The 14,653-nt window shown below is 42.4% G+C and overlaps 2 protein-coding genes across 2 annotated transcripts; both read right to left on the reverse strand.

Moving 5' to 3' along the window:
- Positions 1-2,989: 2,989 nt before the first annotated feature.
- On the reverse strand, positions 2,990-3,928 carry LOC306977879 (olfactory receptor 6N1-like; the record flags this gene model as incomplete). The annotated part of the gene is made up of 1 exon (XM_079576318.1): positions 2,990-3,928. The coding sequence occupies one exon, from the start codon at positions 3,926-3,928 to the stop codon at positions 2,990-2,992; it is 939 nt and encodes a 312-aa protein (XP_079432444.1).
- Positions 3,929-13,355: 9,427 nt separating this feature from the next.
- Positions 13,356-14,372, reverse strand: LOC306977890 (olfactory receptor 52Z1P-like; the record flags this gene model as incomplete). The annotated part of the gene is made up of 1 exon (XM_079576329.1): positions 13,356-14,372. The coding sequence occupies one exon, from the start codon at positions 14,370-14,372 to the stop codon at positions 13,356-13,358; it is 1,017 nt and encodes a 338-aa protein (XP_079432455.1).
- Positions 14,373-14,653: the final 281 nt, after the last annotated feature.

A 14,653-nucleotide genomic window follows, 5' to 3' on the forward strand; every position in this document is an offset into this window, starting at 1 on the left:
TAACAATATTATTAATAAACATCATTGTTAATAACAATGTTTTTAATAAACATCATTGTTAATAACAATGTTACTAATAAATATCATTGTTAATAACAATATTATTAATAAACATCATTGTTAATAACAATATTATTAATAAATATCATTGTTATTAACAATGGTATTAATAAATATCATAGTTAATAACAATATTATTAATAAACATCATTGTTAATAACAATATTATTAATAAACATCATTGTTAATAACAATATTATTAATAAATATCATTGTTATTAACAATGGTATTAATAAATATCATTGTTAATAATGATATTAATAAACATCATTGTTAATAACCATATTATTAATAAATATCATTGTTAATTACAATATTATTAATAAATATCATTGTTAATAACGATATTATTAATAAACATTATTGTTAATAATAATGTTATTAAGAAATATCATTGTTAATAACAATGCTTTTAATAAATATCATAGTTAATAATATTATTAATAAACATCATTGTTAATAACAATGTTATTAATAAATATCATAGTTAATAAAATACTTTTAATAAATATCATAGTTAATAACAATGTTATTAATAAACATCATTGTTATTAACAATATTATTAATAAACATCATTGTTAATAACAATATTATTAATAAACATCATTGTTAATAACAATGTTATTAATAAATATCATTGTTAATAACAATATTATTAATAAACATCATTGTTAATAACAATATTATTAATAAATATCATTGTTATTAACAATGGTATTAATAAATATCATAGTTAATAACAATATTATTAATAAACATCATTGTTAATAACAATATTATTAATAAACATCATTGTTAATAACAATATTATTAATAAATATCATTGTTATTAACAATGGTATTAATAAATATCATAGTTAATAACAATATTATTAATAAACATCATTGTTAATAACAATATTATTAATAAATATCATTGTTAATAACAATATTATTAATATATATCATTGTTATTAACAATGGTATTAATAAATATCATAGTTAATAACAATATTATTAATAAACATCATTGTTAATAATGTTATTAATGAATATCATAGTTAATAACAATGATATTAATAACATCATTGTTAATAACCATATTATTAATAAATATCATTGTTAATTACAATATTATTAATAAATATCATTGTTAATAACGATATTATTAATAAACATTATTGTTAATAATAATGTTATTAAGAAATATCATTGTTAATAACAATGCTTTTAATAAATATCATAGTTAATAATATTATTAATAAACATCATTGTTAATAACAATGTTATTAATAAATATCATAGTTAATAAAATACTTTTAATAAATATCATAGTTAATAACAATGTTATTAATAAACATCATTTTTATTAACAATATTATTAATAAACATCATTGTTAATAACAATATTATTAATAAACATCATTGTTAATAACAATATTATTAATAAACATCATTGTTAATAACAATATTATTAATAAATATCATTGTTAATTACAACAATTGTTAATAACAATATTATAAATAAACATCATTATTAATAATATTATTAATAAATATCATAGTTATTAAAATGCTTTTAATAAATATCATAGTTAATAACAATGATATTAATAAACATCATTGTTAATAACAATGCTTTTAATAAATATCATAGTTAATAACAATGTTATTAATAAACATCATTATTAATAACAATATTATTAATAAACATCATTGTTAATAACAATATTATTAATAAACATCATTGTTAATAACAATATTATTAATAAACATCATTATTGATAATATTATTACAAATGCAATTCATATTAAACAAAACAATAAACAATAATAAGAAAACAATTGTTTTTAATAAACATAGTATTAATGAACATAGAATTAATAAACAGTATTGTAAAACATTATTATAAACATCATTGTTAATAACATTATTAATAAATATAATTGTTAGTAACAAAATTATTAATAAGCATAGTATTTTAAAACAATGCTATTAATGTTATTAACAATGTTATTAATAAACATAATTTTTGATAATGTTATTAAAAATCATTGTTAACAACATTATTAACAAACATCATTGTTTACATCATTATTATTAATAGACATATTTAAAGGGACTATAAGGAGTTTAAAAATGTTAAAAATATGTATTTTCCTCCCCCTACATGTTCCAGCCATGTCCTAAAGTGTAGAATGAGCTCACACTGTTCACCACAACTGCCTCTAAAATCCTGTACGGTCACTCAAAAATGTGTCACTTCGGCCCGAATTGCCGTCATGCATGAGCTTAATATAGAAGATGCAGTTACACATATGGCCTGAGGTGGCAGTAGTGAGTATAAAATGGCGAACTTGCATCCAGCCCCTGGATGCAACAGCATTCATATTATACAATATCATTATTAATGAATAAACACCAAACCTGTTGAGCTATGGGGAACATGAACATTGTATCAGTTATTGTATCAATGCTTTTTGTTCTGTCCCGATAAATGTATTAGAAACATAAATAAACATAATTATTAACATCACTATCAACAGATGGCACTCTGGACATTTAAAAAATAAACACCCCTCCCTCAAGAGGCAGTTACTCCTCCCTCCAGAGGCGGTTACTCCTCCCTCCAGAGGCAGTTGCTCCTCCCTCCAGAGGCAGTTGCTCCTCCCTCCAGAGGCAGTTACTCCTCCCTCCAGAGGCAGTTGCTCCTCCCTCCAAAGGGAGTTGCTCCTCCCTCCAGAGGTGGTTACTCCTCCCTCCAGAGGCAGTTACTCCTCCCTCCAGAGGCGGTTACTCCTCCCTCCAGAGGCAGTTACTCCTCCCTCCAGAGGCGGTTACTCCTCCCTCCAGAGGTGGTTACTCCTCCCTCCAGAGGCAGTTACTCCTCCCTCCAGAGGCAGTTGCTCCTCCCTCCAAAGGGAGTTGCTCCTCCCTCTAGAGGCGGTTACTCCTCCCTCCTCCTCAGCAGGAGCTCGCGGAGGGCGTCCCGGACCTGGCGGAGCTTCAGGCCGTACAGCAGGGGGTTGAGCAGTGGTTGGACGGTCAGGCAGTAGAGCGACAGCAGAATCCGGAGGGTCATGGGGGCGTGGCTCATGTCGAAGCGGCTCTGGACCATCTCGAAAAAGGCGCCGAAGGAGAAGCTGAGCAGCGACAGCAGGTGCGGCGTGCAGGTGTGCAGCGCCTTGTGCCGCGCCCGCCCGCCGCCTAAGACCACGCGCAGGATCCGCCCGTACGAGTACAGGATGAGGCCGATCAGCGCCAGCAGCGCCGTGAAGATGTACGCCAGGCCGTACGCGTTATTCGCCGTGGTGTCGGAGCACGCCAGCCTCACCAGGGAGTAGTTATCACAGTAAACTTTAGGAACCATGTGACCGCAGAACCTCAGCCGCAGAGTCAGAGACAACACCACCACCACGCTGGCCACGCCCCAAACCCACAGCGCCGCCGTGATGGCCGCCACGCGCCGCGGCGTCATGAGCCGCTGGTACTGCAGGGGGCGGCAGATGGCCAGGTAACGGTCGTACGCCATGACGGCCAGGTTAGTGAACTCCACGCCGCCGTACGTGTGGACGAAGAACACCTGCAGGAAACAGGCTCCGTGCGGGACGCGGTGCTCGTCCTGCAGCAGCTGGAACAGCAGGAACGGGAACAAGGCGCCGCTGCCCAGGAGCTCGTTCACGAAGAGGCTGCAGAGGAACACGAACATGGGCTGGTGGAGGCGGGGCTTCAGAGCGATCACCGCCACCAGCAGCAGGTTGGACGCCACGATGAGAGCGAACACGCACAGCGCCAGCACGAAGTACAGCCATCTCCACGGCCCCGGGTCCGAGTAGGCCCCCAGAGTGAAGGGGGCCCCCGGGGGGAGGCTGGAGTTACCCGTCATCCTCCTTCTGCGGCGGGCGACCATCACACTCACCACGCCGCCGCCACCGCCGCCGCCGCGGACAGATGTGGCCTTCGTCAAAGAGAAGCTTTGACTGAGAGAAAACAAGAGTGAAACACGAACCTGTGTCTCCGCTGTCGGCTAACTGTTCATGGTGCTATGCAGATGACGTCACAACATGGCAAACAGCTGATCGTGTAAACAAATATTGTGGTAACTACGGTAACGGGACTCGGTTTATGTCTCAGTCTGTCGGGCGATCGTTCTTTTAGGTCTGGATTAAAGACTCATCTCTGGTCATCATGTGTTTTTAAATAGTTTCATCTTCAGTGAGTTTTCCTGATGTAAAGTGCTTTATAAACACACTCTGATCTCTGCACAGATGGACTGAGGTCACATGACCGTCACATGACCGTCACATGACCGTCACATGACCGTCACATGACCGCCTCATCAAGGCCGTCTTCAGGTTGTGAATCCAGTTACTTCAAATAAAGACCAAGGAAAACATTTGGAAGTTTCTTTACCAAACCGAGTCTCGGCTCATTTCATCCCAGACAGAAGCGAATATTCATCACATATACATATAAATATACATATACATATACATATACATATACATATACATATACATATACATATACATACACCTGAGAGTCACCAGGAAACACTGATCAGGGAAATGAGGAAATAAACAACTGTGCAGAAACAACATCAGTGTGATTCATGTTTTAAAAAGCAGTGCGTTTGATTCTATCTGACTTTAGATCCACCTCTCTTTGACTGAACACATGTCGCGTTTGTGGCTTTGAAAACACAGTATTTGTGCCTGAAAACGACTTTGAAATGACGCTGATGTTGGAGAAACATCTGGACTCAGGAAGCGACTGATTTTAATGCAGTTCAGAGAGAAAATCGTCTGCAAACCTGTGACCCGAAACTTAGAAGCCAAAGCCCCAAAGAGTCCGCCTCATTCTGCCCTGGTTTAGTCCTGGTTTAGTCCTGGTTTAGTCCTGGTTTAGTCCTGGTTTAGTCCTGGTTTTGGTTTAGTCCTGGTTTAGTCCTGGTTTAGTTCTGGTTTAGTTCTGGTTTAGTCCTGGTTTAGTCCTGGTTTAGTCCTGCTTTAGTCCTGGTTTAGTCCTGGTTTAGTTCTGGTTTAGTCCTGGTTTAGTTCTGGTTTAGTTCTGATTTAGTCCTGGTTTAGTCCTGGTTTAGTCCTGGTTTAGTCCTGGTTTAGTCCTGGTTTAGTCCTGGTTTAGTCCTGGTTTAGACCTGGTTTAGTCCTGGTTTACTTCTGGGTTAGTCCTGGTTTAGTCCTGGTTTCGTTCTGATTTAGGTCTGGTTTAGTTCTGGTTTAGTCCTGGTTTAGTCCTGTTTTGGTCCTGGTTTAGTCCTGGTTTAGTCCTGGTTTAGTCCTGGGTTAGTCCTACTTCAGACCTGCTATAGTCCTGGTTTAGTCCTGGTTTAGTTCGAGCTGACGAGGCACATGAAAATGAGACAAACTCAGACATCATTTCCCAGTTTTCCGTTCATGAGTAACTTTCCACTCGTGCATTTACTGTGATTAAGACAAAGGGAGGCCGTGATGAGACACTTTTCAGCCAGAAATGAAAGACAAATGAACAAACTGCAAGAGTGACGAGCTCGGAGTCACAAGGGCAGTGAAATCAGTCAGAAACAACAGAACAAACATGTACAACAGGTTCACAAAGACCCAACACAAACCCTGAGTCTGAGTCTGAGTCAGTGTTAGTTTCATCGACTAAAATATTTAGTCTTAATTTTAGTCAATGTGATATTTTTGTGACTAAAATTGGACTAAAACTAAATTAAAAGTTCCTCATGAGACTAAAACTGTGACTAAAATCCCAGATATTTGAGTCGACTAAAATAAAATAAAAAACTAAATAAAAATGAAAAGGAGAGACTAAAATCATCCAAACTCCTATTGAAAGAGCCTCAGATCATGTAAATTCTCTGTTAAAGGATCAGCTCTGAGCTTTGTTCATGTGGAGCAGAAACATGAAGCAGAGGAACAACATTAAACATGATTATAATCAATATTATCAATGCAATGTCCACTAAATTAGTCTTAAATTTAGTCGACTAAAACTAGACTAAAATTGAAGATATTTTTTGGACTAAAACTTGACTAAAATCAAATTACATTTTTGTCAAAAGACTAAAACTAAAACTAAATGAAAATATGTTGTCAAAATTAACACTGGTCTGAGTCTGAGTCTGAATCTGAAATGAGTCCAGATCATTCATCTAAAACATGACGACAGGACCTCAGTCTGACTGGACTCTTCAGAGCGAGGTCAGATCTTTGGACCAGACTCTGAAGATCCTCCACTGACGCCAAAGGAGTGACTGAAGAGCAGCTCCATCCTAAGTTTCTTCTTCTTTAGGTTCTGAACGTGTTTGAAGGCGGCGTCCGTCTGTAAAGTGGGCCGAGCGAGGCACAGACACAGGCTTTATCAGACTGTGGCGCCCCCTTTGGGAGTGTTCAGGCAGCGCGACGCCCACAACAGCCTTTCACTAATGTGGCGTCTCATGGAAACTTTACTGGGGGTAAAGTTCATGTTTTAACTTTGGGTGTTGGTGACACAGTTCTTCTCCGTGTTCCTCAGGGCTTAACATTTGCTCATGTTGATGATCAGTGATTCATATAAAGCCCTGACGAACACCTGGTGTGTTTGTAAACCGACTACACTTCAAGTCTGTTAAGGCGAGACACTGCAGGTGAACAGGGGAAAAACATAAATGTAGAGATGTCAATTTGAAGCTTTTGCTGAACATCACAGATATAAATGTGAGAAAAAAATGTGTTGCATTTTTTCTGTCATTTTATGTTTTCACATAAAAATAAGGCATTTTGAGCATTAAAATGGCCAAAATTGCCTATATTTTGGGCAACAAAATCAAAATAATGAATTGAGCCAGATTAAATGGTTTTATTTTATTGACATATTAGTGACTAAGATTTTCTCAGAGGGGATTTTGGATATTTTGTTTAGTTTTTCAATAAACTAATCATCAGTGAAAAAATCTGTAAAAACTCAAATTCCGCCTGTTTTTTTGGTTTCAAAGCTGAATAAATCAGGCTAGGAATTAGATATTAAAAAATCCCTCTGAAAAAACCTTCTATATCTTGTTGTGTCTCAGCCTGTAAAGTTTGGAGTCTGTGGGAGCTTCTATAAGGGCTCAGGCTCTGCCCGAGTGCGGCTTCTCTCATTCAGAGAAAACCAGCCCTGAAGTTTTGTAGCGAGTGCGCATGCTCGGCCCGTTCTTCCACTTTTCCGCTCCAGCGTCTCGTAGGAGGAAAAACACCATATTTGGGTGAAAGCGTCATCACGGGGCCCCTTAGCAGGACACGTGGATGTCAAATCTGTAAATATTTATGAATGAAAACCCGCGGGAAAGACGGCCTTTCTACTTCCGGGTCGCCCCCACCTCGCAGACAAAACATCATCAAATAAACATCATCATTTTTATATCTGACATGAAAACTAAGATGTAAAGGGAGGAAAACAGATACAAATCTCCACTTCCACCACTGCGTGAAACATCAATCCTTTCACCTGCCGTGTTTCGCCTTAAGAAAATGCCTTGTACTTGTATCGGTATCGGCAAGTCCTCAAATCAAAGTACTGGGTTTTAGAAATCGTGGTGTAAGAATAAAGACAGGCCACACTCTTCCCTCACCAGGTTTATTATTGTCCTCACAAACACTGTCGTCCACAGTTCTGTTTCCTCCGAATGAGGAAACATCTCCTCCAGGCCGCTCTTCTGACCCTTTGAACCCGGCGTTTCTCTCATTGGTTCATATCGTCCGGTTCACTGTGTGGGGAGCTCTGGTCGTCGCTACGGTAACGGCATCAAACATATGACAAGAGTTTCATAGACTTTCAACTACGTTTTTTACTCCCCGTATAAATGTTATTAATATCATTATTATTATTAGGCCCGAGATACGTAATATCGATAATGGGGGACGAAAACGCAAGAATTCACGAAACAAACATGAACCGATATGCAAGAAACAAGGGTCAGGAAATAGTGCTCCCTGAGTTTTCAATGGAAAGCCTCCAATTTTGGCCAACATGTCCCAAACTCATGTGGCTTTCAAAATCATCAGCTACATTTTTTTTAAACTATTGGGCGTGGTCATGACAAGGCCGCAACTGAGAGGCCATTTTCCGCAAATTTCAAAGCCTCATATCTTTCACAGACTTCCAATCCGGCGCTCGTGCACATTCCCCACCTGGACCTAATGGTGTGCACACGCAGCCGCTATCGCCAAAAATGACTTTAAAGTGGCTTGTAAGTGGCTTGTAAGTGGCTTGAAAGTGGCTTGAAAGTGGCTTGTAAGTGGCTTGAAAGTGGCTTTAAAGTGGCTTTAAAGTGGCTTGTTAGTGGCTTGTAAGTGGCTTGAAAGTGGCTTTAAAGTGGCTTGTTAGTGGCTTGTAAGTGGCTTGAAAGTGGCTTTAAAGTGGCTTTAAAGTGGCTTGAAAGTGGCTTGTAAGTGGCTTGTAAGTGGCTTGAAAGGGGCTTGTAAGTGGCTTGAAAGTGGCTTGTTAGTGGCTTGTAAGTGGCTTGAAAGTGGCTTTAAAGTGGCTTTAAAGTGGCTTGAAAGTGGCTTGTAAGTGGCTTGTAAGTGGCTTGAAAGTGGCTTTAAAGTGGCTTTAAAGTGGCTTGAAAGTGGCTTGTAAGTGGCTTGTAAGTGGCTTGAAAGTGGCTTTAAAGTGGCTTGTAAGTGGCTTGTTAGTGGCTTGTAAGTGGCTTGAAAGTGGCTTGTAAGTGGCTTGTAAGTGGCTTGTTAGTGGCTTGTAAGTGGCTTGAAAGTGGCTTTAAAGTGGCTTTAAAGTGGCTTGAAAGTGGCTTTAAAGTGGCTTGAAAGTGGCTTGTAAGTGGCTTGAAAGTGGCTTGTAAGTGGCTTGTAAGTGGCTTTAAAGTGGCTTGAAAGTGGCTTGTAAGTGGCTTGAAAGTGGCTTGAAAGTGGCTTTAAAGTGGCTTGTAAGTGGCTTGAAAGTGGCTTGTTAGTGGCTTGTAAGTGGCTTTAAAGTGGCTTGAAAGTGGCTTGTTAGTGGCTTGAAAGTGGCTTGTTAGTGGCTTGTAAGTGGCTTTAAAGTGGCTTGAAAGTGGCTTTAAAGTGGCTTGAAAGTGGCTTGTAAGTGGCTTGAAAGTGGCTTTAAAGTGGCTTTAAAGTGGCTTGTAAGTGGCTTGAAAGTGGCTTGTTAGTGGCTTGTAAGTGGCTTTAAAGTGGCTTGAAAGTGGCTTGTTAGTGGCTTGAAAGTGGCTTGTTAGTGGCTTGTAAGTGGCTTTAAAGTGGCTTGAAAGTGGCTTTAAAGTGGCTTGAAAGTGGCTTGTAAGTGGCTTGAAAGTGGCTTGTAAGTGGCTTGAAAGTGGCTTGTAAGTGGCTTGTTAGTGGCTTGAAAGTGGCTTGAAAGTGGCTTGAAAGTGGCTTGTAAGTGGCTTGAAAGTGGCTTGAAAGTGGCTTTAAAGTGGCTTGTAAGTGGCTTGAAAGTGGCTTGTTAGTGGCTTGTAAGTGGCTTTAAAGTGGCTTGAAAGTGGCTTGTTAGTGGCTTGAAAGTGGCTTGTTAGTGGCTTGTAAGTGGCTTTAAAGTGGCTTGAAAGTGGCTTTAAAGTGGCTTGAAAGTGGCTTGTAAGTGGCTTGAAAGTGGCTTTAAAGTGGCTTTAAAGTGGCTTGTAAGTGGCTTGAAAGTGGCTTGTTAGTGGCTTGTAAGTGGCTTTAAAGTGGCTTGAAAGTGGCTTGTTAGTGGCTTGAAAGTGGCTTGTTAGTGGCTTGTAAGTGGCTTTAAAGTGGCTTGAAAGTGGCTTTAAAGTGGCTTGAAAGTGGCTTGTAAGTGGCTTGAAAGTGGCTTGTAAGTGGCTTGAAAGTGGCTTGTAAGTGGCTTGTTAGTGGCTTGAAAGTGGCTTGAAAGTGGCTTGAAAGTGGCTTGTAAGTGGCTTGTAAGTGGCTTGAAAGTGGCTTGTAAGTGGCTTGAAAGTGGCTTGTAAGTGGCTTGTAAGTGGCTTGAAAGTGGCTTGTTAGTGGCTTGTAAGTGGCTTGAAAGTGGCTTGTTAGTGGCTTGTAAGTGGCTTGAAAGTGGCTTGTTAGTGGCTTGAAAGTGGCTTGAAAGTGGCTTGTAAGTGGCTTGAAAGTGGCTTGTAAGTGGCTTGTTAGTGGCTTGTTAGTGGCTTGTAAGTGGCTTGTAAGTGGCTTGTAAGTGGCTTGTAAGTGGCTTGAAAGTGGCTTGTTAGTGGCTTGAAAGTGGCTTGAAAGTGGCTTGTAAGTGGCTTGAAAGTGGCTTGTAAGTGGCTTGAAAGTGGCTTGTAAGTGGCTTGTAAGTGGCTTGTAAGTGGCTTGAAAGTGGCTTGAAAGTGGCTTGTAAGTGGCTTGAAAGTGGCTTGTAAGTGGCTTGTAAGTGGCTTGAAAGTGGCTTGTTAGTGGCTTGTAAGTGGCTTGAAAGTGGCTTGTAAGTGGCTTGTAAGTGGCTTGAAAGTGGCTTGAAAGTGGCTTGTAAGTGGCTTGTAAGTGGCTTGTAAGTGGCTTGTAAGTGGCTTGTAAGTGGCTTGTAAGTGGCTTGTAAGTGGCTTGAAAGTGGCTTGTTAGTGGCTTGTTAGTGGCTTGTAAGTGGCTTGTAAGTGGCTTGAAAGTGGCTTGTAAGTGGCTTGTAAGTGGCTTGAAAGTGGCTTTAAAGTGGCTTGTAAGTGGCTTGAAAGTGGCTTGTTAGTGGCTTGTTAGTGGCTTGAAAGTGGCTTGAAAGTGGCTTGTAAGTGGCTTGAAAGTGGCTTGAAAGTGGCTTGAAAGTGGCTTGTAAGTGGCTTGAAAGTGGCTTGAAAGTGGCTTGTAAGTGGCTTGAAAGTGGCTTGAAAGTGGCTTGTAAGTGGCTTGTAAGTGGCTTGAAAGTGGCTTGAAAGTGGCTTGTAAGTGGCTTGAAAGTGGCTTGAAAGTGGCTTGTAAGTGGCTTGAAAGTGGCTTGTTAGTGGCTTGAAAGTGGCTTGAAAGTGGCTTGTAAGTGGCTTGAAAGTGGCTTGTAAGTGGCTTGAAAGTGGCTTGTAAGTGGCTTGTAAGTGGCTTGTAAGTGGCTTGAAAGTGGCTTGAAAGTGGCTTGTAAGTGGCTTGAAAGTGGCTTGAAAGTGGCTTGTAAGTGGCTTGAAAGTGGCTTGTAAGTGGCTTGAAAGTGGCTTGTAAGTGGCTTGAAAGTGGCTTGTAAGTGGCTTGAAAGTGGCTTGTTAGTGGCTTGTAAGTGGCTTGAAAGTGGCTTGTAAGTGGCTTGAAAGTGGCTTGTAAGTGGCTTGAAAGTGGCTTGTAAGTGGCTTGTAAGTGGCTTGTAAGTGGCTTGAAAGTGGCTTGTAAGTGGCTTGTAAGTGGCTTGAAAGTGGCTTGAAAGTGGCTTGTAAGTGGCTTGAAAGTGGCTTGTAAGTGGCTTGTAAGTGGCTTGAAAGTGGCTTGAAAGTGGCTTGTAAGTGGCTTGAAAGTGGCTTGTAAGTGGCCCGCCCATCCTCCGTGAAAATAACCAGAGTTCTTTGCCTGGCAGCACGAATTTCAGTTTCTCCTGAAATTCGTCAGGCATTAGACGGGAACATATTTTTAAATACTTGCAGGTACAGGTGTGTGAGTGGGAGGGACGAGGGGAGGGGCTTATGCCAGAGGGCACCACGAGGGACACAGTTGATCCCTCTGTAATTGGAACACACCCTCCGATCCCCCTTCTTAAAGAGAGGGACCACCACCCCGGTTTGCCAGTCCAGGGGCACTGTCCCCGACCGCCACGCGATGTTGCAGAGACGTGTCAGCCAAGACAGTCCTACAACATCCAGAGACTTAAGGTACTCAGGGCGAATCTCATCCACCCCCGGAGCCACCGAGGAGCTTTCTCACCACCTCGGTGACTTCAGCCCCGGTGATGGGCGAGCCCACCCCCGAGTCCCCAGCCTCTGCTTCCTCATTGGAAGACGTGACGACGGGATTGAGGAGGTCCTCGAAGTAATCCTTCCGCAGCCCGACGACATCCCCAGTCGAGGTCAGCAGCCCCCCACCCGCACTGTAAACAGTGCTGGTGAAGCACTGCTTCCCCCTCCTGAGGCGCCGGACGGTTTGCCAGAATCTCTTCGAGGCCGACCGATAGTCTTCCTCCATGGCCTCCCCGAACTCCTCCCAGACCCGAGTTTTAGCCTCCGCGACCGCACGAGCTGCAGCACGCTTGGCCTGCCGGTAGGACTCCTTCTTCAGCTTGACGGCATCCCTTACTTCCGGGCGCAGTTTAATACATATATTAATATAAAGTAAAAAGTGTAATTTTTGTCTTTTTTTAAATGTCCAGGGTGCCATCTGTTAATAGTGATGTTAATAATTATGTTTATTTATGTTTCTAATACATTTATCGGGACAGAACAAAAAGCATTGTTACAGTAACTGATACAATGCTCATGTTCCTTATAGCTCAAGAGGTTTAGGCCCAATCTCATTTCTCTTTTCTACCCCTACCCCTTCCCCTTGCCCTTGCCCTTCCCCTTTCCCTACACCCTGAAACCAAGGGCTAAGGGCGAGGGTTGAAAAGACCACCCTTAGAAATGGGACAGCCCTCCATTTGACTGCATTTACTAGGTTAAGGTTATGTAAAAAAAAAAACAATAAAAAAAAAAACAAGCGGGACACAGCGGGCGCAGCAGCGATGAACCCGTGTGTCATGGCAATAGCGACGTAACGAGAGTTTGGAAAGAAATTGCAAAAGTCGCCAATGCAGCGCAAATAGCATTTGCAGCAGCAAAGCGAAAACGTAGAACAGACACGTTTAACGCAAAGGACTGTTTTAATTGTTACACAAAGCGAATAAAGTCACAAACAAAGAGTTCTGCAACGTTATAAATGTTGTAAGAGTGCTTAGTGATGATTCATTTCGCAGCTTATTTACGTGTTTCGTCAAACTCCTCCTACCCCTTCGTCTGTAGTGTGCATCAGCAAAACCCTCGCTTGAAGGGCTATGTGACCTCTCCCTCACCCCTACCCCTCACCACAAAATAGAATGGGGAAACCCCTTCGTCTCTCGTGAACACGCAAATCGAAGGGAAAGGGCTAAGCGGAGGCTGAGGGGGAGAATTGAGATTGGGCCTTAGTGTCTATTCATTAATAATGATATTATATAATATGAATACTGTTGTTAAATATGCTTATTAATAATTTTATTAACAATGATGGTTATTAATAGCATTGTTTTAAACAATGATATTTATTAGTAACAATGTTTTAAAATTCTATGTTCATTAATACTATGTTTATTAATAAAAATTGTTTTCTTATTATTGTTGTTAAATATGAATTGCATTGATAATAATATGATCAATAATGATGTTTATTAATAATATTGTTATTAACTATGATGTTTATTAAAAGCAATGTTTTAAAATACTATGTTTCTTAATTAGCAGTTTTGACAGTTTTAATTAAAATGCAGCTGTTCAGGAGAAAGGCTGGGCGCGCTGGGAGGGCGTCCGGCGCAGCGCGGGCCAGGCGGGCGCGCCGGGCCGTTTTCCACACGCTCTGTTGGATTTCCCGTGTCTTGACGCCGTAGACGATGGGGTTGAACAGCGGTGGGAAAACGAAGAAAACCAAACCCACCACGATGTTGAGCGTTTTGGGAGCGCCGTCGCCGCCGTCGTTCAGGCGCCGCGAGATGAAGCCGAAAAACGACGCCATGGAGAAGTTGGCGAAGGTGATGAGGTGCGGCGCGCACGTCTTCAGCGCTTTCCTCCGCGACTCTCGGGAGGTTTTAAAGACGACGATGAAGATCTGAGCGTACGACAGGACGATGAGGAGCGCCGGGAGGATGATGGCGCTGACGGAGGCGAAGAGTCCGAACGCCCCGATCACAAACGTGTGCTCGCACGCCAAGCTCACCACGGCTAACGCGCTACACATCAGCTCATCCACAGAGAACCTGCAGAGACGAACCCGTGACGCGAGGAAGACCTGCGCCGCCGACAGCGCCACGAGGAAGGTGTAGACGCACAGCAGCGCCAGCCGGAGCCGGGCGGGCGTCACCGCGGCGTGATACCGCAGCGGGAAGACGATGGCGAGGTAGCGGTCGAGCGCCATGAGGCCGAGGAGGCAGAACAGGCAGCCGCTGTAGAGGTTCACCAAGAAAACCTGCGCCAGGCACTCGGCCAGGGACAAGCGCGTCTCGCCGAGCGCCAGGAAGCGCAGCACGGTCGGGCACAGCGCCGAGCCGCCCAGCACGCCGCCCAGCGACAGGTGAGCGAGCAGCACGTGCACCGGGCGCCGCAGACGCCCGTCCCACACGATCACCGCCACCAGGAACAACGTCACCATCAAACCGGCCAAATACAGGAGCAGCAGCAGCGACAGGAGCGACAGGTGCAGGGGCGAGAGCGCCGAGTAGACCGGGAACGCCAGGGAGACTGAGGGGAGCGCCATGGAGTCAGAGGGGAACGCCAGGGAGACTGAGGGGAGCGCCACGGAGTTAGAGGGGAACGCCATGGAGTCTGAGGGGAGCGCCACGGAGTTAGACGGGAACGCCATGGAGACTGAGGGGAACGCCAGGGAGACTGAGGGGAGCGCCACGGAGTTAGAGGGGAGCGCCAGGGAGACTGAGGGGAGCGCCACGGAGTTAGAGGGGAGCGCCACGGAGTCAGAGGGGAACGTCATGGAGACAGAGGGGAACGCCATGGAGACTGAGGGGAGCGCCACGGAGTTAG

This window comes from Gobius niger, assembly GCF_951799975.1.
Source record: "Gobius niger genome assembly, chromosome: 1".
Taxonomy (NCBI): Eukaryota; Metazoa; Chordata; class Actinopteri; order Gobiiformes; family Gobiidae; genus Gobius; species Gobius niger.